At 45.3% G+C, this 25,629-nt stretch overlaps 4 protein-coding genes across 6 annotated transcripts in view; 2 read left to right on the forward strand and 2 right to left on the reverse strand.

The window, feature by feature from the left end:
• Positions 1-352, reverse strand: part of LOC306790251 (CAP-Gly domain-containing linker protein 4) — a 34,574-nt gene extending 34,222 nt beyond the window's left edge. Inside the window, exon 1 of the mRNA XM_079286414.1 lies at positions 281-352. The gene's annotated coding sequence lies outside the window, so the exon portion shown is untranslated. The remainder of the gene's footprint in view (positions 1-280) is intronic.
• Positions 353-1,188: 836 nt separating this feature from the next.
• cimip5 (ciliary microtubule inner protein 5) lies at positions 1,189-2,041 on the forward strand (the record flags this gene model as incomplete). The annotated part of the gene is made up of 3 exons (XM_079286097.1): positions 1,189-1,406; positions 1,570-1,609; positions 1,850-2,041. The coding sequence occupies 3 exons, from the start codon at positions 1,189-1,191 to the stop codon at positions 2,039-2,041; spliced, it is 450 nt and encodes a 149-aa protein (XP_079142223.1).
• A 1,042-nt stretch (positions 2,042-3,083) lies between these two features.
• slc66a3 (solute carrier family 66 member 3) lies at positions 3,084-10,167 on the forward strand. The gene is made up of 7 exons (XM_079287045.1): positions 3,084-3,318; positions 5,125-5,207; positions 6,679-6,748; positions 6,885-6,942; positions 7,945-8,065; positions 9,095-9,136; positions 10,028-10,167. The coding sequence occupies exons 1-7, from the start codon at positions 3,173-3,175 to the stop codon at positions 10,126-10,128; spliced, it is 621 nt and encodes a 206-aa protein (XP_079143171.1). The 5' UTR covers positions 3,084-3,172; the 3' UTR covers positions 10,129-10,167.
• Positions 10,168-11,340: 1,173 nt separating this feature from the next.
• The window catches only part of rock2a (rho-associated, coiled-coil containing protein kinase 2a), a 30,159-nt gene continuing 15,870 nt past the window's right edge, over positions 11,341-25,629 (reverse strand). Inside the window, exons 9-33 of one of the 3 annotated variants that reach the window (XR_013772712.1) lie at positions 25,412-25,571; positions 25,258-25,312; positions 23,612-23,700; positions 23,428-23,476; positions 22,911-23,046; positions 22,319-22,410; positions 21,794-22,040; positions 21,038-21,144; positions 19,770-19,929; positions 19,442-19,602; positions 19,061-19,245; positions 18,894-18,963; positions 18,447-18,550; positions 18,104-18,290; positions 17,045-17,138; positions 16,842-16,936; positions 16,564-16,755; positions 16,239-16,407; positions 15,299-15,369; positions 15,115-15,203; positions 14,914-14,992; positions 14,497-14,758; positions 14,150-14,363; positions 12,018-12,243; positions 11,341-11,478 (exon numbers count right to left, since the gene is read on the reverse strand). Coding sequence is in view for 1 of the 3 variants with exons in the window: in XM_079287044.1 (XP_079143170.1) it covers positions 12,240-12,243; positions 14,150-14,363; positions 14,497-14,758; positions 14,914-14,992; positions 15,115-15,203; positions 15,299-15,369; positions 16,239-16,407; positions 16,564-16,755; positions 16,842-16,936; positions 17,045-17,138; positions 18,104-18,290; positions 18,447-18,550; positions 18,894-18,963; positions 19,061-19,245; positions 19,442-19,602; positions 19,770-19,929; positions 21,038-21,144; positions 21,794-22,040; positions 22,319-22,410; positions 22,911-23,046; positions 23,428-23,476; positions 23,612-23,700; positions 25,258-25,312; positions 25,412-25,571 (3,071 nt within the window). In the remaining 2 variants the exon portion in view is untranslated. Of the gene's footprint in view, positions 11,479-11,820; positions 12,244-14,149; positions 14,364-14,496; positions 14,759-14,913; positions 14,993-15,114; positions 15,204-15,298; positions 15,370-16,238; positions 16,408-16,563; positions 16,756-16,841; positions 16,937-17,044; positions 17,139-18,103; positions 18,291-18,446; positions 18,551-18,893; positions 18,964-19,060; positions 19,246-19,441; positions 19,603-19,769; positions 19,930-21,037; positions 21,145-21,793; positions 22,041-22,318; positions 22,411-22,910; positions 23,047-23,427; positions 23,477-23,611; positions 23,701-25,257; positions 25,313-25,411; positions 25,572-25,629 lie in introns of those variants that run through there. The other 2 variants (XR_013772713.1, XM_079287044.1) reach the window with 2 other exon arrangements.

Below are 25,629 nucleotides of genomic sequence, written 5' to 3' on the forward strand. Positions count from 1 at the left end.
ATATGTTAAAAGCATGCTTTTAACATATGCTATATCGTATTTGTTAGTGCATGCGTGGTACATTTAAGCAGTTAGCAACTATAACCATAAATCCCAAGCATTGAGGAAAAAGTTGCCAAGTGCCTCTCTAATGTCCACTCACGTTAGCTCCTCAGAGGCAACGTTAATGTTATCGAGCACAAACACTGGGCCAAGCATTCTACCCGCTTGAAATGCACTTTACGACTGCACATAGACATAAACGTCACGTAGAGTCCACAAAAAATAACGTTTGCATTACCTTCACCTGGCCGCTCGTTTCAATTCGCTCATGGGCAAATTGACTGGTTGGTGAGTAGCGGTTCTCACTTCAGTCAATTCAATGTGTTCTACGTAGCTAAAGAACACACATCCTGTTTCAGCATTTCGATTTCAGAATAAAGGCGTTTCACACTTTCCTGGTCTTCAAAATAAATGTGATAAAACTACAAGACGCACCCATTACAAACTTCAGTAAATAAAAACAAGGGTGACCGTTTGAACTGCATGGTAACCAGTTTCAGATAAATGTATTTTTGTATTATTCCTTTCACACACATACACTGTTCCCCTGAATATGATCAAGCAAATGCAGTGCCGTGTTTAAGTATGTAGCAATGATTGTACATGGGGATACTTTTAGGTAAAAAAAACATCACTTAACCTCTGCAGAAGTGTGCAAAAAAGCGGTTGAATTTTGTTGAGTGTTTCTGGTAGAAAAAAAAGGATCTTAAATATGATGTAGGCCTAACCTCCTGGGCATTTACAACATAAATAATTGTCAGCAAGCATAATATGCTACCAACAACTGAATAAATAATACCATAATTCATAAGCAATGCATGTGACATTAGCCTATACACCTCTGTTTAGATGTGTAGTGCCGCTACAGAAGCTGAAGTGTATTTTTAAATTGTCTTAAATGTGAGTTTATCTTAACATTGTCAAAATGCGTGGTGCTTTGTAAGAGCAACATCCTCACTTGCTGGTTGGTGATGTACACGTATATTAATTGTGGCCTATTTGCATTTTATTCTGCATTTTATTGGCCATCAGCTGGTACACCTTTTCCATGGAAACGTAAACAAAACAGGCACAGTACTGGGCAGTGATTTCCTCAACACACTCTCAGCTAACTTGCGCATTAAACCAGATTTGTATACCACCGGAATGGACTTGAACAATGTCAGGCGCGTGTCCTCCGCGGGCTACCGGCTGCCGGAACGAGCCTACGGGACCAAGCCGATAACGACCCAGCAGCCGGCGGACAGGACGCGCCACGCCGGCGCGGCGTCCGCGGAGCCGAATCCAGACAGGCCCGGTCCTGTTAAACAGGACCGAGTGTGGAAAGAGAAGGTGTTGAGCGAGAGGAGAGGAGTGCGGGAGTGGTGAGTGTGACGGCCAGATAATCACTGTCTTGGTAACTAATGATGGCGGATGACAAGACTTTATTCCTATTATGTTGATTACAAACTAAAATGTTGGAGTCCATTGAAGTTGTGGCAGTATTGATCACTGAGGCTATCGACCAATATATATTGTGGCCCACAGGGAGAAGAAGTGGAACTTTCTCAGGAACTATAATCAGATGGTAAGGACCGAATGTGTGTGTTTGAATTTCATTAATATTGTTGAGATTCCTAAGAACTCATCTAAATCCTTTTTTTCACTCTAAACCTCTTCAATCAACATGCTCTAATATCTTTCTTATGTAACCAACAGCGCGCGTGCGTGTGTGTGCGCGCGCGCGTGCGCACGTGTGCACGCGCGCGTGCGTGTGTGCGCGCGTGTGCACGTGTGTGTGTGCGCGTGTGTGTGTGCGCGTGTGTAGGGCCAGCTGAAGCCGGAGGAGCCTTTGCCCAGCTACGTGTCGCCCTTCTCCAGCTGCGTCCCCAACACCAGCAGCCAGCTGGTCGGCAGCAGGCTGTCCTCTCCGCTGGGGCGCGAGCTGGTGAGGCTGGACAGGCTGTCGCTCCGGAGCCACCACAAGTGCTTGCAGGACCCAGAGTTGCTGCCCGGCTAGACCTGTTCACCCGAAGAGCTGTCACTTGGAGCTTAGATGGGTTTGGCATGGGGGCCCACTCGCCATAGCTCATGCTGATGCTGTTAGAATATATTCTATTTTTGGTGTTAAATTGGTTTTATGTTGTTTGTTCATTTTTTAAAAAGCTGTTACATGTTTACCAGGAGCTCTAAGCTACAGTTCCACAGAATTATATTCATAAATTGTGTAATTCTCCCTATGACGTACCTGCACGTTAACGTGAGTGGCAGCATGTCTCAGGTTGTTGTAGGCTTACTGTTACATCTGCTTTAAAACAATGCCATTATGTATGACGTTATGTTCTAAACTGCTCCCTTTGTTGACATTTGAAGAAAAAATGTTGGTCCCCAAACAAATTGGAAACGCGTATATGATCTGGATCGAAGTCAATGTCTCATTCAAATAAAGCGTTCGCAGTTTATAGTCTGGGTGTACTTGACTGAGTTTAAATTCTAGATGACACCCTGTGTGCCCTGTGTGTGAGCACAGCACATTATACCAGATCGTGCATGTAGCATTTGAGTAGGAATAGTACTTCGATGCTTTACATCATGTGACCTCATAGTGTCACCTAGTTTCCAACATGTCGAAAGGCAGACTCGTTTGAACGAGAAGACCGGAAGAGAGAGAAACATCTCATGTTCTGAAAGAGAGGACTTCAAATACATTGGTCGAACGTGTATGCCAACGCTGAGCCAATCAGCGTTCAGCGGATGTATGCGGAAGTGAAGTGAATAACAGCACCGGCTGACACGAAACATTCACAGAATAATAAAGGGAATCAAACAACTTCCCCTTCAAAATAAGTAGTCTTGCTTCAATAACAATTTTGAAAAAGCGTTGCTTTTGAGACTTACCGTACATTCAACTCTCCATATTTAGCTTTTGCGTTTCCATTTTTACTGCATGGAATAGTTTGGCATGATTAAAAAACAAAAAACAAAGCTCTGCTCTCTTTTACTTGGAAAGTACCAAACGGAAGACTCCTCTAAATGAATCTACCTTGACAGTGGTAACAGCGCAGCAGCAGCATCTGACCGTCACTTTTAGCTAAATCCTCTGAGATCTGACAATCTAAAGCTCATATCTCGTTATTTCCGTGTCTGGAAAATGTCGTCCGATACGTTGTTGCACGCCGCCAATTTCAGCACGCTGGCCGTGTGCATGGTGCTGAAGTTCCCCCAGATATTTGCACTGATGCGGGCGAAATCATCGGCTGGAGTCAGCCTCAACAGTCTTCTCTTGGAGTTGGTCGGGTACGTGTGCGAGTTTTTCGCTAAACACTGTTGCTACATTGTTGTTAAAAGGGAAGTTCATTGCGACCTATTCAATAAGGTAATGCAGTGCATTCCTATTATTACCAGCCAGTATTCAATGCTGGTGTGGCTGTGATGCCTTCCTGTTCCTCACTGGTCTGCTCTTGTGGGAAGAACCCCGCCACCAAACTGCATCTCAAATGTTTGTCCTCAACACATGTATATCAGTCATTGTCTGATCTTATTGAGAAAATACTTTTTATTACACTTCAAATATCCATTTATTAGATATTTTCTCGATTCAAATGTATTACTTTTATTTCATTGTCTGGAATTATTGAGAAAAATATTTTTGTAGCATCTTAAATATTGTGATATTACCCATTTTGTCCTGAACATAATGCATTTGTCATTGTGTGGAATTATTGAGAAAAACATCTTCATAGCATCTTAAACATTAAAAAATTTGCCATTTGAAGATACAAATTATGTTCAGAGTTTTTTGCTGAGTAAAATATCTTAATTGACTGTCAGTCAGTTATTAACTTCCAGCAACCCTCAAATCAAAGAATAAAGACACTTCACGCACAATTTAGGTGTATTTTCCCTTTAACTCAGGAGATGCAGGTAGCATGTTTTATACTTAATGTGAATATAATTAATTTAATCTCATTGCATTATGCAATATGTATACTTTGTTGGTATCTTATTCTGAAAACCGGATGTTCGTCTGTAGAAAACCGGAAGTTGTATCACGTTAATCTTTCCGCTAACTTTGCAAAGTCCTTCGCTCGCTCCCGATCTGCGCCGTTTGAATGCGTTTACCGTAAGTTTCAGCGTATAGGTGCACTACAATTTAAGTGTCTGCTGAGTTGACCACAGTTCGGTTGACGGTAAACGCAAACACATCCTAGGACACGATATAAATCCGCTAATGAATCCCTGATATATATTGGTAAATTCGGCATATGTCTGAACCGCCATCTACTTTTTTTTAACAAATAAAACGTTATGAAAGCTATATTATTGCTGGAGCCTACCACCCTCACTGCCCCACTGTTTGCCTTTGGGGCAAGAAATGAATGAAATGCACCGAGGATTCTTCTTGGTGCTAGTAAGAGTATATAAAGACAGTTTCTGTTCTAGATGTGTAGGACATGCACATTGGAGATAGTCTCCAGGAGTTTTGAGGTGCACAGTTGAAAAGCTGTTTTATAATAACGCATAATCCCACTGTGGAGGCCAACACTTGTGCTGTTTACAGAGCTGAGCATTTTAGTGGAATTATCGAGGACATGTGGCCTCGGTTGGGTCTGTTTGTCCCAACATGTGTGTGAAGCAGTGAGGTTACATCTTCTTGTGTCTGCAGCAGAAAGCACAGACGAAGATCTGGGAACAAATCCGCCTTTCAGATTTACAGCCAGACTTCCCCACTTTTTCAACATGTTGGTAGGTTTTTCTAAAGGTTCCACTTGGATCATGTGCGGTTTGGGTGTGTAAGGCTGAATGTATATCATTTCTCAGTGTCCCCGTCTCTCGGGCCGGTGCCTGGCAGTAGCTGCACTGTTCTCCTCTGTCTGCTGTCCCTCTGCACGCTCCAGGGGAACAGCCAATGTTTGTACGTGTTTATACAAAACTAAGTCATTTATGAATATATATATTTATGTATATATATATATATTGGCATCTCCACTCACCAGGTCTCTGGTCTCGTTTTGCTTTTGAACATTGCTTGAATGTTTTTCCTCTTCATCACTGAACATTATAGCGTCATGTGATAACCCGACGCCGTCGTCTGCTTCACAGGTTCATCGTTTTTGTAACGTACCAGATGTACTATGACTACCCACCTCCGACATACCTGGAATATCCCATCCTCATTGCTCAAGGTGAGCAGCTGGAGTCACACGACGTCCTTGAACAAGGCGTCATGTGTTTATGTTTTGTTTTTTCCAGGCAGTTATGGTATTTTCTTTCAGATATTCTCTTGTTTACATCTTTCTTTATTCAGTTGTCATTCTGTTGTGTGTTTCCTTTCCACAAAGGAAAGGAAACACAATATAATTAAACCATGAGGTAACTTGTATTGTTACAGCAAAAGCAGAGCATCAAAGTGTCACGCGTCTGTCCGAGTTCTAATATTCATAAAGGGGTTTGACAGAAAATCAACAGTGAGTCATGTGAGAATGTAATGCGATGAAGAAACAGATGACTTGACATGGGTCTCATTGAGAGGGGCATTAGGTCATCCATGACCTTTATTGATCTCCACTTCTAACCAGCAGCAACCACAATAACAGGCCACGCCTCCTACTGTACTTGAGCACCACAAAGGCCTCTGGTTTGTGGGGGGGGGGGCATAAGGGCTCAGATGAAAATACTAACTAAGGACATTAACTCCAGTACTTTACTCAAATACACACAAGGTTATTTTCGTGCCACTGTCTGCTTTTTACTTTACTATATTCATATGACAGCTTAGTTACTCTACAAATTTCCATTTTTACACACAAAACATATGAAGAGTTAATAAATGTTTGTCATGAATTAAAGTCCCAAACCGTTGGTACGAGTTCAGCTGAAACCAGTCGTCCGTTAGTAGACAGAGTCGTTTTGTTTTGATGGTTTGTAAAAACATTTCATGGTTCCAGCATCACAAATGTGGATATTTGCTGCTTTTCCTTTTTAAATAATTGTGAGCCACTGGGCTGAGCGCTGGCTGAGTTCAGACGCTAACTGAAGGGCGTCTCCGGAGCTGCAGTCCGCTCTCCTCCCGGCAAAGCCAGAGTGCGGGATGGCGAGGTGCACTAGCTAGCTAGTGCCCGTCTCATTGGTGGTCTGATCAACAGTAAATTCACTGCCACATAAGGCTGTTTTCCAAGCTTTTACTCGCCGTGATAAGCTTTGCGGGAGAACACAGAAGTGTTTGTCTATGTTGTTCTCCCCTGAGGGGCTCTGTAGCATTGTACGCTTTCCTAGTGTGCTAACAAATAAACCTTTTAAAGCGTCCGCATTTGTTAGTTCGCATTTCTTGGTGCAAGCTACATCTTTCCCAAACTATTCTATTTTTTTTAAGTCATGGAGCACAAAATCTGCCATTTTTAACAGCATGTCCCCAGAGTAAATGACACCCACAGCAGCTCATATCCGCCCGAGGAGGCCTATTCCCCACATGTTAACAACGGAGGACTCCGATATCTGGTGTGTAGCAGATAGTAGCGAGTTTGTTAAATCCCGAGATGTTAGTTTCTAGGAAAGCTAACGAACTGTTATTGGTACCCGTCAAAGTGAAAGCCCAGCCCCGTGAGACATGCAGCCCACTGCCCATGTGCGCGTTCTAACCCGCCCTGTGTCCCCCAGACGCCATTCTCCTGCTCCTGATCCTCCACTACAACGGCAGCCTGCGGCAGAGCCTCCTCTACACCTTGCTGTATCCTTTCATCACTTTTTAAAAAAATTTTCCACTGAGAGCCGAAGAAAATCAACGAGCCATTGGTCATTTTGTCGATTCCGTTTTATTCATTTTTGTACAGCTCCGCGATATTGCCTTGACGTGACGCGCTCAGGTTGGTCGGGGGCTGGAGGCTCCTCACTGTGGAGAAGTGGATCGTAGACTTGGCTATGGTAATGAATCCGTAAATCACAAGTCCCAGCATGTCACAGAGTGCGCAGAGAGATGGGGCGTTAGCAGGCGGATGCAATGAGGCGGAGGTCTGAACGGAGACTCGTCCAGGCCTCATTGCTCCTGGTGGTCTCTCAGACCTCGTCGGTCCACGACGTGAAAGTGTCTGAAGGTGTATTTGCATATAGACGGGTGTGGGGAGGGGGCGGTGATCCTGCTACCTAAACGTGTCCACAGTCTACAGCAGGGGTGTCAAACTCATTTTCACTCTGGGGCCACATCAGCATCACGGTCGCCCTCAAAGGGCCGGTTGTAAATGTAAGACGGTGTAAATGTAACTACGGTACTCCTAACATAGTTAGTTTAGTTTCCCGGGATATCTGTGACTTCCACAACACGTACTTCCAGTTGTGTGATTTCTCCTCCGCCATTGTTTCCTGTTGCTGGTGCAAAATGCATTCTGGGATATTTGGCTGTCCCAAGTACAGACAAGTCACCTCCGATGCATCCCGGGTAAAATGGGCAGAGCGAGCCACATCCGGGCATTAGGGCCGTGCTTGGCTCGATGTGAACTTTGAATTGGAACAGTACTTGGGCTGAGACTGATGACGTTTCAGTACAGAGAAGTACGCATGTTGAGAAACTTGTTGGAAATCCTCTTTATGGGCTGTTGCATCTCCTGTCCACCTGTTGTGATCGTTTTAATGTCGGCACACAGACAACATGCCATCTCATCACTTCGACTTTCTATCTCATAATTTTATTTTCACATCTAACTTTAAATTTTTGTAAAAATAAAAATAAAAAGAAATTATTATTATTTTTTTTTTGCTGGCGGATTCGCGGGCCACATAAAATGACGTGGCGGGCCGGGTCCGGCCCGCGGGCCGTATGTTTGACACCCCTGGTCTACAGAGTGTTGGATATGTTTGAGCTGAATCGTGATACTTGAACCGGCAGGAACACTATAGAGAGACCGGGTCTGACCGTCTGCTCTCTTTCAGAGCCTGTGCACCTTCATCAGCGCCGCCAGTAAGTTCGTCCAGCTGCAGTGCCTGTGGAGGTCTAAGGACGCTGGGCAGGTCAGCGCCCTCTCCTGGGCTATGGCTACCTACACGTGTATGGGTGAGTGTCACACGCTGGACGTGAAAATACCATCACTGACACTTCAGAACAGAGATCACTTCTTTTTAAAATGTTTTTTGTTGTTATCTAATGTCCAAATTCACTCTATTCTGTTTTGCTTTCCCACCGGCCCCTTGAGGTCTTTAGCTACCAAACGCTCCGCTATGTTCACCGGCGGACAAGTTAGCGACTCGCGGGAGCCGTGGTGCTGCAGCAGCTAAAAAATGGCGGCAAATAGAGCAGTGGGAGTGAACTGGAAGAGTAGCAACTGGAAGAGTAGCTGCAGGCTGCGAAAAAGAAGCCTTTTAAATCGCATCCCTTATTGTGCATCTATGTAAAAAAAGACAAATCATATTTTTTGTATTTCTTCATCAAAATCAATCATTTCTTCCGGTTTTAAACAAAATAGAATGACAATCGATCCACAACTTCACATCGACTACGGAGGTGTGTGAGGAACTAAGCCTCTGTAGCCACTTTGTACCGGTCCAATCAAATGAGCAGGATTTTTATCCAAACCCCTGTTGCAACTTCACACAAAGATGTGGGGAATAACAAAAACATTTAAATGTCGAGGAATTTCATTAATGGCAGGTTTTTTGCAAAGCTTGTGCTCGCTGTCCGCTCACTAAAACCCGTATTGGCAACGACGTCATGCCTTCATGGCGTAATTGAGTGGTACCTTTGTAAAATGTCTCATTAGATCAATTAGTCCAGGTTAATGCAGTCTCATAGTGGACTGGGACACAATGACTACCTATCTCCTTTTTAATCAGCACCCTGTTATCTGTCCAACCTTCGTGTTTCGCATTCCTCATGAAGTCAGAAAAAGCGGAACCAATTTGCGGAGACTTCCTCTTCTCCCTGGAGCGGCCGTCACTGTGAACGCTTCACCCCATGAATACGCAGAACGCCGTTTACCCCGCTCCGGAATCATCCAAATGAGCAATTCCACACTTCATTACCCGAATATCGCCGGCGGCATTTGACAACGAGGATGTCGTTGACTGGTCTCCTCTTCTGTTTCAGCGCGGATCTACACCACCACGGTGACCACCGGAGACATGCAGGGTGAGTCAAAGGGAGTCACAAGTGGCTGTGGGGGAGGCGGAGTATCCCAGACGGAGGATGTTCTACCAGTCTCCATAAACGTTTCACAAGCAAACTGATGTATTTCCCTAAATAAGCATCATCACAGTTTTACATGAGTGAGTTATTGTTCTGCTGTGGTCTGGTGCTTTGCTGTGGGGGAACCTGGGAGGGACGGGATTTAGACTCTACCAGTGTGACGCATCAGTCAGTAATCCATGCAGCCGACGGCACAATGCTTCTGTACAACGTAAGAAATGGAAGGGGGACATGAACCAGGATGCTGAAAGGGTTAAGGCATTTGGAGACTCTGCTAATGCTAACGGCTAACAGCCCACACAGGCCAAGTGTGCACGTTGACGAGGAGGGAAGCAGCATAATACACACGGAAGAGTTTAGAATGGGTTCGGTTTAGGGCCTCCGATTCTGAAGAAGCTACAATTTCTGCAGAGGAAATCAGGATTTCATCTTTACTTTAACTTGCATCGTCTTGATGTTAGCATGTCTGAATCCTTAAGTTCTTATGCATAAGTTCAGATGAAAGAAAAAGCCTTTTAAAATCACATCCCTGGTCACATTGTGCACCAACTAATAATAATAATAATAATAATAACATATGCAACAAAAAAACATTTATTTTGTATCGAAATCCAATCATGTTTACTTCCTGGAAAACAAAGTATGACACGTGCTTTCGTAAGCTAGTACCAACCAATTATATCATGACATCCAACCACCAGTTTGCAACTTTCAGCTCACACACACACACACACACACACTTTTTAGCGGTCCAATCAAATCCCTCCAACCGCTCACATATTCAGTGTCCCTGAGGGATGAACTCACAAATAAAAACCTGTCTCCTTGTCTCAGTTCTGGTGCGGTTCGTCGCCATGACTTTGCTCAACCTGTGGGTGCTGCTCACCGTGCTCTACTACCAGCGGCGCGGCAGCAGCTCCAAGAAAGAGGACTGAGCTTTGAGACCGGGGCCCTGAGACCGGGGCCCGTCCCGTAAACCCGGGGCTCACTCCCAGCAGAGCGGGAACCGGCTTCCTGCTGACACACAGGACTGACGAGTAACGGTTATGCAAACAGCTTTTGTAATACTGACCCGTTAAATAATGTGCTTTTTTAAATATTACCTCAGTATTGAACCCACATATCATTTCTTAATAACACTCCAGTGACGAGGTGTGGTGAGAGCATTTTCATACTGTATGTGACTAAATGTAGCGTTCCTACTCGGGATATGAAACACTGTATTTTGTAAGAGTCCTTCTCTGAACTATTTTAATAAATCAAACATTCTAGCTTCTTACATTGTGGTCATTTCAGTCTCGTGCTTCTTTTACAGAATTCTACTTTCCAAGATTTTCAAGGCAGAAAAATAATCCAAAACTGAAAGGCACATCCACATCTTTATTGTTGAAGTTATTATTATTATTATTATTATAATAGAGCCGTTTGGTAGCAAACATGCATTCTGGATGTAGAGCCCTTTAAATACAAAGTGGACAAGGCTGTATAAATAATAGTGTGCACTGTATGGCATGTAAAATATATACTGTGTATATTTATATGTATAAAACATGCTTCTTGGTTAAAGGAGAGCACTCGGCACACACAGTTACTCCCCACCTGCTATATAAGCCACATACACAACAATGTGCCCAAACTCAGAGTTTGGTTACTTTTTAATACAAAAATATCAGGACAAACACTTAGAAAAACTTTCAACGGAATAGTGCTGCTCAGTATTTGGACTCGTGGGATGTGATTGCATACCTTCCTTGTTTCTGCTTCTTTAATTGGTTCATTCCAAACAAACACTACGTTCCTAACAGGTGGAGGCGTGTGGGTGACGGCACTGAAGTGTGAGGCCTGAAAAGGCAAACACATGCAAGTTCACTCGGAGTAGTTTGGTGGTGAGGAGGGGCCTTCGCTCAAGTCTATTTGGACACATAGAAGTAATACAATGCCTGCGTGTCGTCTCTGGTGAAGAACCAGATGTACATTCAAACAACGAGAAAAAGGATCAGAGAAGCAGCAACGGTGAATTCAGTAAACATTAACCCCTTGGAGCTCGACAGTGCAGGTTTGAAACATTGCGGGCCCGTGAGGACCTCCATCCAATGCCACCCGGAGCGTGCACGCGGTGACCGTTTGTGTTCACACGACAAACCGGTGATTCAGAGCGAAATCCATACGAGAGGCATCGGGGTGGGGATTATCTGACGGCCCCAGACTTGTCCTAGAAGTGTTGTTTTTTGTGTTTAAGTGCCTCATTCAGGTTTTCCCGTGACCCCCGTGTGGACACGCGGTGCCTGAAAGCAGAACCGTGGGAAGCGAGAAGCTACAATCAATACGTAAAAAAGGCCAAAGTAACAGATACGGTATCTGATATCTGAGAGTTCAACAATCTCAGCTGCGTTCAGCAGACACATTTTCTGCGTGTAGTGTTCCCCTCGTTAAACCCTTCATATTGTTCACAATCATTCAAACACATCAATGGAAAAAAATACACATATATATATATATATATATATATATATATATATATATATATATATATATATATATATATATATATATATATATATATATATATATATATATATATATATATATATATATATATATATATATATATATATATATATATATATATATATATATGTGTGTGTATATATTTGGCCAGAAGAATCCCCCACAGAAAGGTGCTTTGTCTCCGCTGGGGTCCTTCGATCAGACAGTGTTGAGGTAAAGTGTGTCTTGTTATAAGAGCTCTCTTCTGTTCTGCGGAAGCTACTCGAGCCGTCCAGCTCGGTGAAAAGATCACCAGGTGACTTGTGATAGTCCTTACCGCTTCGAGTGCCTGGGAAAGAAGTTCAAAAAAAAAAAAAAAAAGGAAACAAGACTCTGTGACTCTCACGAGGCTGAAGCACGACAGGGTTGTGGAGGAGTGATGTGGAGTTCAGTGTGCCGATCTGCAGACGGAGCGATGAATAGTCTTTGACTTGAGGCGGGCATCCCCCCCCACCACCACCACCACCACCTTGACGACACAGCGCACTCTCGGGAAAGGTTAACTGGAGGGAGAGAGAGGAACAGTTGCAAGATTAGTATTACCAAACATAAGCTTCGGCACAGAGGAAAGTGTTCTCAGTGAAGCTCCTACTGTCTGTGCACGCCTGTCAGTGAGACCTTATGGTAGCAGAGCAACACCAGCAGGTCCTCTATCTATCACTAGATCTGGTCCTGGCTTCTTAGCCCCCTACGATTTACTCCAATACTGGGTTGTTTTTTTTTAAAGACATTTTACAGTTCAAAAATGAATGTGTCAGTGCTCTCTGGTGGACAAACTACATAACGCAGACGGTTACTGAAATCACAGCTATATCAGGTTCATAAGGAAGCCCGGAGTAGAAAAATACATAAAATAAAGATTTCTCAGTATTCATGACTGAAGAGCAGATGAACAGGGAAAGGTCAGGGCAGAGGAAGAGGAGAAGTCATTTGTACCGGTGTCCACTGTGGGATTCTTCCTGCCTCCTTTTCAAGCAGTTTGACCTGCGGGGGCTGAGGTCAGAGGACATGGGGTCACCATGGGGGGGTCACCATGGGGGAGACACCATGGGGGAGACACCATGGGGGAGACACCATGGGGGAGACACCATTGAGGACATGAACAGGAGGATGCGACTAGAGAACGGCACCTTGCTTTGTATAGACAAGGCGTAGACGTATCTAGTTGTTGTGCTCGGCTTCCACCCTGAAGACTAAATTATGGATCTCACGTTTTTCCAAAAGGTAGAAAAGAATAAGCAGGAGTTTGATTCTCTTTTAAATCACAGCAGACTGAGGCAGCAGCGCTGTTAAAGGAACAGCTTTCCACTGCCACCAACGCACAGCACAGCACACAGTGTTACCGCAAGTGGTCATCAGAAATGAATAGAGGAAGAATCGTCATCGATATCATCCAGGGCCCAGTGCCAGTCCTGAAGACCAAAGTCCTCCCATCTGAAAGGGGGGATTAGTTTTGACGGCCAGGTAAAATCAACTGCGCATGCATACCTGGTGTCCAAAAGAAGAAGCGGTATGAGACATCAGAGATTGGCCAGGAGCCGACAGTGGCCCATTGTTTCATTTGACAATTTTGAGGCCAAAAGTTTCTGGAAGCTAAAGTACAATACGGTGGGATTTGTATTTCATTGCATTAAAGGCAGAGCTGGTAATCACCTTCAAAGACATTTTTGATGTTTCTGTTCATTGAGTCAAATGCTCTGACAAAAAGGACTGTAATAAGCCCGACCAATCATTTCATTCGGCCTGGCTGTAATGATTGGACGGGCTGCATGTGTCCCTGCCCGTGCACTCATGACTCGTCACCGGAGTCTTCCACAAGCTGCTCGCTCGACAGCTGTTGAGCACCAACATGTTCGTTATGACATTGTTTTGTTCATAATGATCATTTGGCTTTGGAGCGAGGCCTGAAGGGACGGTCTTTGTGTTTCTTGCTAGATTTCGCTCATGCTGCTAGCTACTGTAATTGGAATCGAGATGGCAACACTGGGTTGGGTTTTTTCGGGATGGGTCCTTTTTATAATCGAGCACACTCTTGCTAGTTCCTCATGATTACCAACCCTAGCTTTAACTTTTAGCATTCCTTCTTCCATTTCTGTTGATCCATTGGAACAGTAAGTGTTTTGCTACAGTACAGGCCAGTCCAGTAGTATACGACGCCTAGTCAAGGCTAATCGTTACACGTGGGTCTTGCTATCGTGTGACCCATGATACCGTCTCAACTCCAGCCTGTATGCTGATGGTTAACACGGTTACTTTCTCAATAGCGCGTCTTAGAACCCACAGCCTATTCTTGGCCTCACATGAGACCTCCAGCTGGACCACAACAGACCATCAAAGACATTTTTGTTTTTAAAGCTCGTCTAAACAGCTGAAGCCATTTCAGGCGTGAGCTCTTGTCTGCTTTGCTACCTGCTCTTGCTGGTGGGCAGCTGTCGACTGGGCCTCCTCATGGACTGGCTGGGCTGGACCTTCATGGAGGCGCGTGGCGAGGAGCGCGCAAATTGCTCCGGCGGCAGAGGCTTCTTGGGAATCTTCTTGACCAGTCGGCTCACCCACTTCTGCTGCTCCTCCTGTGACACGGCCAGCAGCAGCAGGTTCTTGGCCGAGGACACGTCGTAGTTCACTGGTTGGCGGGAGAGATTGCGCAAGAGTTATATTTACTAGCTCAATCGGTATTGCTGAAAATTCCAATTTCTTTTTCACGTCCGCAAGCAGCACCGACGTGTTGCCCATAGATCTATGTGAAGCGGGCCCACCTTTGCATGGAGCGATGATCTCCTCCTTCTTGTCCATGTGGTCCTTGTGGCACTTGATGTGGCAGCGCCGGCACTCCAGGGCAGGCGGCGGCTTGAACATGTTCCACAGCGGCTTGGTGCACGCCTCGCAGTTGGCGGGGAAATGGTAGATGGTGGGGATGAACTCGTGGCCCTTGTGGCAGATGTAGCTGGACTTCTCCCCGATGGCGTCCACGGGGAACTCGGCCTCCTTTTTGCTCTCGCCTTCGTTGGCATAAAGAATCTGGACAGTCGATAGAGGATGAGGAGGATGAGGAGTTTTTTCTTTGCTTTGACACTCAAACAGAAATCACATGTTGGTTATCCGGACATTCAAGACATCAGAGATCAAATTAAGAATTTCAGTAACAAAACCATCGAAGAGCAGCTGAGACAGACCTGGAATATCCTGGGAATCTCTTTGGCGTCTGCGCGGTACACGTCTGTTTGAGTGACGGGCCTCACGTGGAAAAGTTTGCTGTGTGACGAAAAATAGCAACGTCCCCTTATCACAGCGATATCTGCACCTCAGTTCAACAACAGGTGCCCCCCTACAGGAGACCACACGAGTCCCGGGTTGTCTCCGGGTGTTGTACTCACTCTATATCGAGCACCATGTAGGGGATGGAATGCTCTTTGTCTTGCTCGTTGTTGTAGAAGAGAATCTTCTTGCTGCTCACTACAACATACTACGGTAACAGAATGCACGTGTTAGGGGTTATGTTAAGTTGTGTGTGTGTGTGTGCATACATGCATACATACATGCAGCTTTCGCTCTCCATACCTTTTTCTCCCATCCAAACTTCTTGGTGTTGTTTCTCACAGGGAGAGAGAGCCAGCCCTCCAGTCTCATTTCTGAGCAGGAGAAAGACAGCAAAGGAGCAAGAGATGAGGAGGTTACAGTATGTGAGCTCGCTGATAATCTGAGGCGTGAAACTTCCATCAGCTGTGCATCGTTACAAAGCATATACAAACACTTGCTCTGGTACAAGGTCTAATCCACTTCTTTTTTTATAACGATTTATTGAATGAAAGTGCATTTTCCTGCTAATTTAACTTTACTAAATTTGGTGTACAGCAGAGATAAAGTCTTTTTTTTTGTTTCATTTAAAACCCAAATCGTCATCTAACTTGAGTCTTGAAATAGTTTTTCACATAAAATGAGTTCTTGTATTCCCGCCGAACCGTCATGGTACAGGGGTCACAATTCGGTGCACGCACTGGCCTCCACAATACACGGTGTGCAGATTGATGCCGAACCAGATTTCCGCATTCCGGAAACATTTAGCTGTACGTCGTTAGCAACGAGTGCATTTTGGCATGAGAGTCAGTCACACTTTGCGAACGCAAATGAAACGCCAGAGGACCCGTCAGCTTCAACAGCAACGGAGCGTTGTGTATGAGACGAGGACATGTGACGCGGAGATGTGCATGGAAACACATCCAACATTTTGACGGCATCCCCCAGATGTGTCGATCACCAGGAAGAGGAGGGGAAAAATGGAGACACTGGGACACTTGTACTACTGTCTGTTCAGGATAAATGAAAAGAAACATATCTTTATGCGTTTTTCTTCCACTCAACTGAACCCACACAGAACCGCTAAACCCGGGAATGAACCGAACCGGGACTTCTGTGTACCGTTACGCCCCTGCATGACAGTACAGTATATATTGGTTTTGATAGGACTTCCATCGACATCACCCAGTGGTGGAGCTCTCACCTGTGTACGCGTCATCGGTATCGAAGTCCGGCCCGCTGCTGACGCTGGCAGAATCCATGGATTGAACACTGAGCGTCTGCAGGAGGTTCCTCAGCTGCTCGATGTCGCTGTCCTTGCTGTCCAGGGCCATCTGCAGCTCAATACGCATCTGGCTCTCATCAGACAGTTGCTGCAAGTCAAGAGCAACAGTCAAAGACACTGAAGACGGAGGAAAGAAGCTGTTGTTACTCAAGAAGAAATATGTTCCACATTCGTGCCTAAAAGGACATAATTAACGAGGAATGATGAAACACGCCGTGCAAACGGTGCCAACTGTTCTACTGACCGCCTGCATCTCGTTTATCTCCCTCTGGTATTTGATGATGCTGCTGTTGAGCTTTTCCTTCTCCGACCTCAGCTCCAACTGCAGCTTCCTGTTCTCCTTCTCCTTCCGCCGCATGTCGGTGTCGTTACCGCGACGACTGCCTACGCCTCGGAGCTCCTTCCTGTTCATGATCTCAGCCAGCTTGTTGACGGCCTGCGGACGGACACGAGTGGCACAGTTCATGCTTTGAGATACAAATGAAGCACATGTGTGGTAAGTTGATCTGACGGCAGATCTACCTGAGTTTTCAGCGTCCTCTCTGACTGCAGCTGCTTCTCAAAGGCCTGCTTCATCTGGCTGATCTGCTGCTCCCAATCCTTTGACTTTTCTGATTCTGGGAAAAACAACAAAAAGACACAAAAATGATAAATGTCAACCCTGACAGTATTTTTGCTTCCAACAACATTTAAATTACAAGTACAATTCTAAACATTTGAATTACCTTCTATTGCCTCCTTCAGTTTGTTGTTCAGCTCCTCCTTCTCATTGGCTAGGTTGGCGACATCACTGGTCAGGGTCCTATTGGCTTCCTCCAGCTGCATGGGGAAGGAAGTACCGTCATATTTACTATATAATGGGTTATTATGAACACCGGCTAGGCTGTCTGCCACTGCCGCCTGTTGTCTAACCTGAACTCTTAAGGGACAGTTGTTCCTCTTACCTGTAGTACTATTAATCCATATCGAGTGTTGGACATATCAGTGTGCTCAAAGCGCTGAAGAATTTAAAAAAAGCAGCCATGTTCCAGCAATCCTGACCCGGTTACGTAAGATAATCCACAGACCTTGTTATGAGTAGTTTCATGTGGGAACTATTTTCTTTCTAACAAACTACACCCGCCAACCACATCACCGTGCAGAAGGAAGAGTTCATCTATACTCGACACTGCTAGCTCACCTAGCACCACTGAGCTAGCGCACCTAGCACGTCTGAGCTAGCTCACCTAGCACCACTGAGCTAGCTCACCTAGCACCTCTGAGCTAGCTCACCTAGCACCTCTGAGCTAGCTCACCTAGCACCTCTGAGTTAGCTCACCTAGCACCTCTGAGCTAGCTCACCTAGCACCACTGAGCTAGCTCACCTAGCACCACTGAGCTAGCTCACCTAGCACCTCTGAGCTAGCTCAGCTTACAGCTCAGCCATCAATGTTTCTATCTCACGCTGTCATCAGCCTCTTGTCCATCAGTGGATGAACTCTTCCTTCTGCGCGGTGATGTGGTTGGCGGGTGTAGTGTGGTAGAAAGAAAATAGCTTAAAGATTTTGATCAAAAATATGTGTATTTGATTTTGGGGTGAACTTTCTCTTTAAGTCTTTGTAGAGCTTGAGAATGCGCTGAATTTACACTTCATCATTATACATCATATTGTATTACTTCAGTAACGAGGCAAGCTATCCTCTTTATCCAATGTGATGAACATCTGCAAACCAACACATCCAAAAACAAACAGGAAACCCTCTCAGATCACGTAGATTCGATATATTTACTGCCACAGGACTCACCGAACCGATGGTGATGTCCTTATCAGACAGCTCCTGGCGGTGTCGGGCCATCATCTCCTTCAGCTCCAGCTCCTTCATTATCTTCTCCTTCTCCAGGTCAGAGTACTGCTCCTCGGCGATGGAGCGCGCCAGCTGCTCCGAGTCGGCCTTCGTCAGTGTGATCTCGAGCTGAGCCGCCAGTGAATCCCTGAAGGAGAACCAAGAGTGTTAACGGCAAACCAACGTCTCATTCTGAGATGCAGATTAACGGTCCGCAGCATCCTTATTCGGTCTATGGTTTTGCCCTTGATTATTAAAGTGGATTAAAAAAGAAAGGGAAAATATCTTCAAGTAGCCAAAGCACCTCTCCTCCTGTAGCTCCTGCAGAGACTGCTGTGCGTCTTTGTACAGCTTGTTCCTCTCCTCACACTCCTCCTTTAGTTCACGGACCTGGGTCTTGTACAGCGTCTGGGAAACACGGCGCACAGGTGAAATACACGTGGTTTCATAGAGGCAAATAGTTTTCATAAGTATGAATGAATAATCACAGTGCATGAAGATACAGCTATGATGAAAAAGGAACGAATCATTTGTGTCCTTTTAAAATCATTTAAACAGATCATGTATTGTTTTACCTTCTTAAAGAAATGTGTGAAAGAATCAGCTATTCAATACAGTGTAGTGAATACACATTACAACATGCACTAGTTGGTGAAATAAATAGGAACATTACAGCCCACACGCTCAGCAAGCAGGATGCAGAACCGTAACGTGTTCTTCAGTTCACATCCACACGCAGAAAGAGACTCACAGAGAAATACTGTTCGGCTTCTAACTGGTCCTGCAGCTCCTTCATTTGCCCGTCTGTGTCCTGTCGTTCTCTGCAGTACAAAAACAATCCATTACTCATCATCCTCTTTGTGTCAGAATATTAAACCCTCGAGCAAGAACAGAGGTTAAAACTAAATGCAGACTGACTTGCGCAGCTCTTGGTTCTGTTTCTCCAGGCTGCGTTTGATGTCGAGCAGGTGATTCGCTTCCTGCTTGAGCTGCTTCTCTGAGGTTCGCAGAGAATTGAGCTGCTGGTTCTGGGCCTTCAGGTCATTCTGGGTCAGGTTGCGCTTCTGGGTCTCCTGCTCGATCTTCAGCGTCAGGTTCTTCACCTGAGAGAATGAGCACAAACGCAAAGCGGGGAGGCGGGTCTTTAATACTTCGATGCCTGCTTACTACCGCTATTGTCTCAACTAGCTCACGGTTACTCCTGTTGTTACACAGGCGGAGAGATTTGTTTCTGTGGGTGGCATTGAATATGTAAACAGCACACCGTTTCCCCTGAAGGGAAGACGAACACTCCCTCACCTCCTCGGTTAGTCGGTCCTTGTGTCTGCGCAGCTCATCGAGTTTCTGCAGAGCCTGTTTGTAGTCGCAGTCCATCATGCTGCTGTGCTTCTCCAGGTCCAGGATTCGGTTCTCCAGCCTGAGTTTGGCCGCCCGCTCCTCCGCCAGCTTCTGATCCAACTCTGGATGAGAGTTGTGTCAATCAGTGGTGAGTAAAGGCGTGATAATAATTGCAAATTTAAGTTGAAATCTTGAAGTTGTTGCTTCTCCCTCACATTCTATATTGTGTGACGGTACAAACTAAGATGAACAAGGAGGTTTGTGAGAGTGCAACTTTCCCTGCCTTTACCCTTCATGGACTCGGACTTGGCGCCCTCGATGGTTACTTTGATCTTGCTCTTGTCTGCCAGCAGTGCCCTGGTGGCCTTGTGAGAGGCCTCCTCCTGTTCCAGCTCCTGCTGCAGCACCTTCAGCTTGTAGGTCAAATCAATCTCCTTGTTGCTCTTCTCCTGCCCAAACAAAACGAGGGCGAACGTTGAAGGCCTATGAGCAAAACTCGGCTTGAAACCACACATCCAACAACACAAATACGTACGCAACGCCATTCGCTGCACCGGCTCAACTTCAGACTTCCTGCGGCACAGTAGAGCCCAGAAGAGGAGCACTGGACTAAGAGGTCTAGTTTTATGAAGTGTACTGGGGTTGAATGAGCTACTTATGCCGTCGGATGTCCCATTCCGACGGGGAACTGAAGCCGTTATCCATGCTCTCTACACAGTAATCTTACCCTGCAGAACACGGGGCTGCTGGTCTACCGTTGGCTGGCATCGGTCGGTTTGTTATTGTGAAACTTTGGTGTTGTTAAGAGTTAGTTTGGAGTCACCAAAGTCACAGAATAACACTAACTAACTAACCACTTAAGGCAGCCCAGGTAGACCATCAGCTTTGTAGAGAGCATGAATGTAAGTACAAGCTTCAGTTCAGCGTCAGTAACTATTGCCTGAAAGGTACAAATATTCTAAATATATGAAGATGTACTGATACACCAACAATGGATAAATAACTCACACAACCCCTCAAAACATCCAAACTACCGTTATCTGAAATAACAAAGGATTAAAGCACTGAGTGAGTATAGCGCCTCACTAACTACCCGTCCCAATCGTCCAGAAGCAAAGTTCTTCACTAAAGCCCTTTAAGCTCCAGCTCCAGGATCAATATGCCCTTTGAATTATTTAGCAACCAATAGACCTCACCCGCTGATCCGCGTAAGCACTTGGAAGATTACAATTCTATTAAGACGCTGGCCATTAAGTGTAATCAGCAGCATGTTTGCAATTGTCAGTTGTACTAAATAATAAGGCTTTTAAACCGGTTATGGAGCGGCCTCTTTAATGGGTTTGTAGAGTATTTATCTGCCCTGTGTTGTGACGCTCCCACTGCAGCAAACCAGAAGAAAAGCACGAGAACAAAAGCTTTCCTGAGTTCAAGATGTCCAAATGAACGGCCAGGTGTTCAAACTACATTTGTTACAAGAGAGCATCCCGACATACTGAAAATGTAAGATTTACAAACTAATGACGAATACTTCGAGGCAAACTAGAAAACCTGCTTTACCTTCTCCAGATCGGTGTGTTTCTCCTGAAGCTGTCTCTTCTCGGCCTCGGTCTTGCACAGAGTCTGTCTCTGCTGACGGGCCTCATCCTCCAGGCCGGAGATGCGTCCTGCAAGACCAAACCAGGAGAGTTCTCAGAGGAGCAGGTTTCATTTAGAAGTCAAAAATACCTCCACATGTGCACGTAGCATACTACAAACCAAACACTTCCATCGTCATTATTGGTATGCATACACTGATCTGTGGCCAGCAGGACTGGGGCAGTACGGAGCAGCATACAAGTGAGTGTGTTGCTTTACAACACACTCTGCAGAGCCCCTCCAGACAAACCCGTTAAGATAAAAGCTCTTCCCAATGAATTCCAATCAACCTGTCTCACGCACAACGACAGCGCCGCCGTTGTTTGCTGAAATGGATTCTGACTGAGGCGATGCTGCAGTGCAAACTCCTTATTGAGGCCGGAAAAGCCTCTCTGCTGCCAGCTGTATCTGTGCGTCACTTTGCTCTTGCCCACCTAGCTGCGCTTGTGAATCTGCCGGCAGACAGAAACTGACTCATTTTTTAGAGGCGTGTCATAGAATTCCCACCTCATAAAAAAACAAAAACGCAGGTAACTACAGTCAGCAATACAGCGACTATGGATCTGTACCTCATACAACCCCACTACAAAACTATCCCTTTAAAACCCGACAACAATTGTTGACAGACTAGAAATCTCCCCAGATCCAGTATTGAATGTGTGTGTGTGTGTCACCCACCCATCAGGTCGCTGATGGTCTCGGAGCCCTGGCTGTGCTCTCTCCTCTCCGCCTCCAGCGCGGCCTGCAGGCTGATGCATTCCTTCTCCAGGCTCAGCTTGCTGCGCTCCAGCAGGCAGCTTTTGTCCTGCAGCTCGCGCACGTTGGCCTCCAGCTGCTGCAGCTGCTTGCTGCTGTCCGTCTGGCTTTTACGGAGCCTCGTCGCCGCCTCCGACTCGGCCCGCAGCAACGTGTTGGCTTCTTCCAGCTGGACGGAAACAAAAGAAGTGTGACGATTAGTCGGAAACGGTTTCATTTGGGAAAGGCATCATTTTTCTTTTTGTCAATGTCCTGTTGCATATAAACTTTCCAATCAATTATTTTATTTTGGGATAAAGAGAAATCGGCTTCGTGCCGTTTATAATAAACAATTTAGTACTCCCTGTTTGGATCAATCATTTGTCTATATTTACAATAGTACGTGGCTTTACAGACATTAAACCTCAGTGCCCCAGAAAAATACAACTGACAGTATAAGTGACGGACCTGTTTCTGCAGGTGAAGGTTCTTCTCGTTGGAAATGTGTGAATTCTGGTTTCTCTTCTTCATGTCATCCAGCTGGTCTCGAAGGCTGTTGACTGCACAACGCACAAGAACACAGAACAAATGATCACGGTGAATCTCTCAATGCACCACTATAATATACACGTACTATAATAGCAATAACCCTTCTTCATTGGGAGTGATGGGCATCACAGAACAGGGCTGTCTAAGAGTCTCTTTGACCAGATGATGGCAGCAACGTCCACATTATCTCAGCCTGCCTGCAAACTTCTATCAGAACTCTCCTACTTCAAATTAAAAGCCTAACAATTTATTTAGTGAAAGGACATTATTTCAATGGATCCTTTCATATCAACTGATATTTTAACTATGATCACGTGGCACCAAAAACAAAGTATGCCTCTTGATAGATTTGGTTTTAAATGTGATACCTAAACACACTTGATGGTGCATGAAATCTGTCTTATTATTATTATGCAACAAGATAAGTGATTCATTCTATGCTTTCTATTAATTAAGCAACAAAAGGAGTGTAAGGACGCATATTATGAACAATATGCGTGTGTCGCGTCACCTTCGTTCTCGAGGCAGCGCTTCCTGTCGGCCTCGCTCTCGGCCTTGCGGTGGCTCTCCAGGCTCTTGTGCTGCAACAGAGCTTTCTCTCTCTCCAGCTGCCTCAGAGTCGACTCCAGATTCTTTCTGCTGCTCACCTGAAACCAGTCATTGAAACACTTTGCTCAACGTGTCCCATGGGGCCGGACTCCCTCACTCGCTTTATTAGACGGTTACATTGGGGTCCGATAGGGGCTCGACACAAATACGATCCCATCGGACCTTTTAATGCGGTTATTAGAATTTCGTCAAGCGGTCCAGTGGAACCTCGCGAGACACGATGCACTGGCGTTCAACCGGTCGAGTGAGAAATCATTATTCTGACTTGAATACAGTTTTTGGGAAAAGGCCAAAAAAATGGGTGAAAAAAAAAAAACTGCGACGATCCTGCTACGGAAACCGGGTCAAAATATGCAAGAGATCTCCCAACACGAACAGATGCCGTCACTGTGTTTTCGGGGGGAGTACGTAGTTCTTACCTCTTCCTCAAGCTCTTTGGAGATTTTGTCCAGACGGCTGGTGGCAGCTCTGCAAAAAAGAAAAGAAAAAGAAAACAGGACAACATTTGCATGAGCTGTGAGGGCGATGGTCACTGGGCTCGTGTCTGCAACATAAAGAAAAGCTACCGCTGGTTATCAAACGTTCCTACAGCGGAACCTGTACCTGTGTTTGTGCTCTATGTCGCCTTTCACCTGCTTCTCATTATTCAGCTGCACCTCCAGGAGACGCAGTTTCTTCTGCAGCGCCGCCGTCTGTGGAGAGAAAACAAACGAGAAATCACACGTGTCCTTGTGACTCGTCAAGTGCTCAAGTTCAAGAGCTGTTTGCAACCTTTAGCCCGTGTTTTGAGAGTTGACACTCAGGAATGTGTGCACCTTGAAGCCTGCATTGATTTGAACTTTTGGGCCACAAGATGTAAACACACAACTGACATATCATCACCTTTAAAGTTGAAGAATATAGATTTACAAATCGACCAAATACAGAACGAGCATTTGTTTGAAGTGGTCACTGGATCAACGTACCTCTAATATTCACGCTCCTTTGAGCTCTGTTTTGTTGTTTGGTATATCTTTAGCTCTTGTGTTGCTAAATGCTTCACCGTGTTCACCGGCTAGTTATTGTTTGGTGCTGGGCAGGTTGTGTAAAGTGGGTTTCATTACAGTTAAGTTAAGAGAAATAACTTCAGACTTCAGAATCAAAACAATGAGCTGAAAGACACTAAAACGCTCGGTACAGTTGAGGAGAACACCAGAATTGGGACTTAATTCTCAGTGTGCTTGTCACATAGACTGTTTATAAAGATGACAGCTCCTCAAAAGTGAAACATCTCGTTCACCATGTTCGCCGACGAGACACGGGCCAGACTAAGATCTAATTACACGTCGAATACATTTATCCCCAAAGATGGTTTCCGTCATTTTATGTACCGGTAGTTCTTATCGCGCTGATGTATGCTCAAGGATCAGCTTTCTGATAAGTTTGGTTTTAATTGTTATGTGATGCTATAAACAGGGAGAGTGATGTCATGCTTGACAGCTGTGAATACCAGCTGCTCTGAGTGAAGTGGTCAGAGAGCCGGAGGAAACGCAACTTTCGCTTTCCATAACCGTGATCGTCTGTTTCAGATACATCCGGCAAAGATCTTTATATACAGACTGTATCGCTCGCTAGCTCAGCAACATGTCCACTGACTTCATCAGGACAGACAGCGCTGTCCGACCGCCGTGTGTTTTTCAAATCAGATGACGTTTTCTGAAACACAACTCAAGCGTCTGTGTAACAAGACCTACAACAATTAGCTCCTAAATGAATCTATAGAGATATAGACGTGGTGTTAATGTCAGTTGAGTACAGCAGCCAGGTTGCTCTCACACTAGCCAGCTGTGCTCATGAACTTTAAGAATTACTTGCAAGTGTAGAGTCCCGTACATCATATCATTTTGCAATGCAAATACAAACCTGGGGCTTTGTCGTCTTCCTGGGAGGTGCTAGTTGATTGATAAGGCTGCTCAAGCAGCACTGAGGCCAATGACAGATTAGCTTTAAGGTCAGCCACTTACTAAAAGCTGCTCAAGGATTTCTGTGTGACTAAGAGCACTGAAATTCTAACAAAGTACAAATAAATCACGGGAAATCCTTTCCCTGAGTCATTTCCATCATAATCCTGGACGTCAGTACAGTATGACGCTGGATTGATGGCAGTGTCAACAGGCCTGTGTGGTCATGTAAAGTGATGCCTGGCTCATTCGTTTCCTGAGAGGCCTGGTTGGAGTTGCTCGAGGTGCGTGGAAGTGAAAAGAACCCACCTCTCCTTTCGAATTGTCTTGTGCCACCAAGACGTTGTTGGGAGCGTTTAATAACCTGAGGAGGGAAAACGGACAAAATCAACACAAAGATCTCTCCAAGTGCTGACGTCTGATGAAATGATAAGATATCGCTAAAGGAAAACAGATGGCTCACTGGTCGTCTTTGAAGTAAGTGAAGCCAACAAAGGGCAGCTGGTTTCCCACGAAGGCCTTAGGTTTGGGGAACGTTTCCACGTCGCCTTTGTCATCTTCGATCTCGTCGAAATTACTGGTGTCTATGTCACTGCTCAGCTCTGGGACCACAGGGGCAACCGCTGAGGAAAGAGTGACAGAGAGAGAGAGACAGACAGACAGAGAGAGAGAGGGAGAGAG

Source organism: Melanostigma gelatinosum (assembly GCF_949748355.1).
Source record: "Melanostigma gelatinosum genome assembly, chromosome: 16".
NCBI classification, from domain to species: Eukaryota; Metazoa; Chordata; class Actinopteri; order Perciformes; family Zoarcidae; genus Melanostigma; species Melanostigma gelatinosum.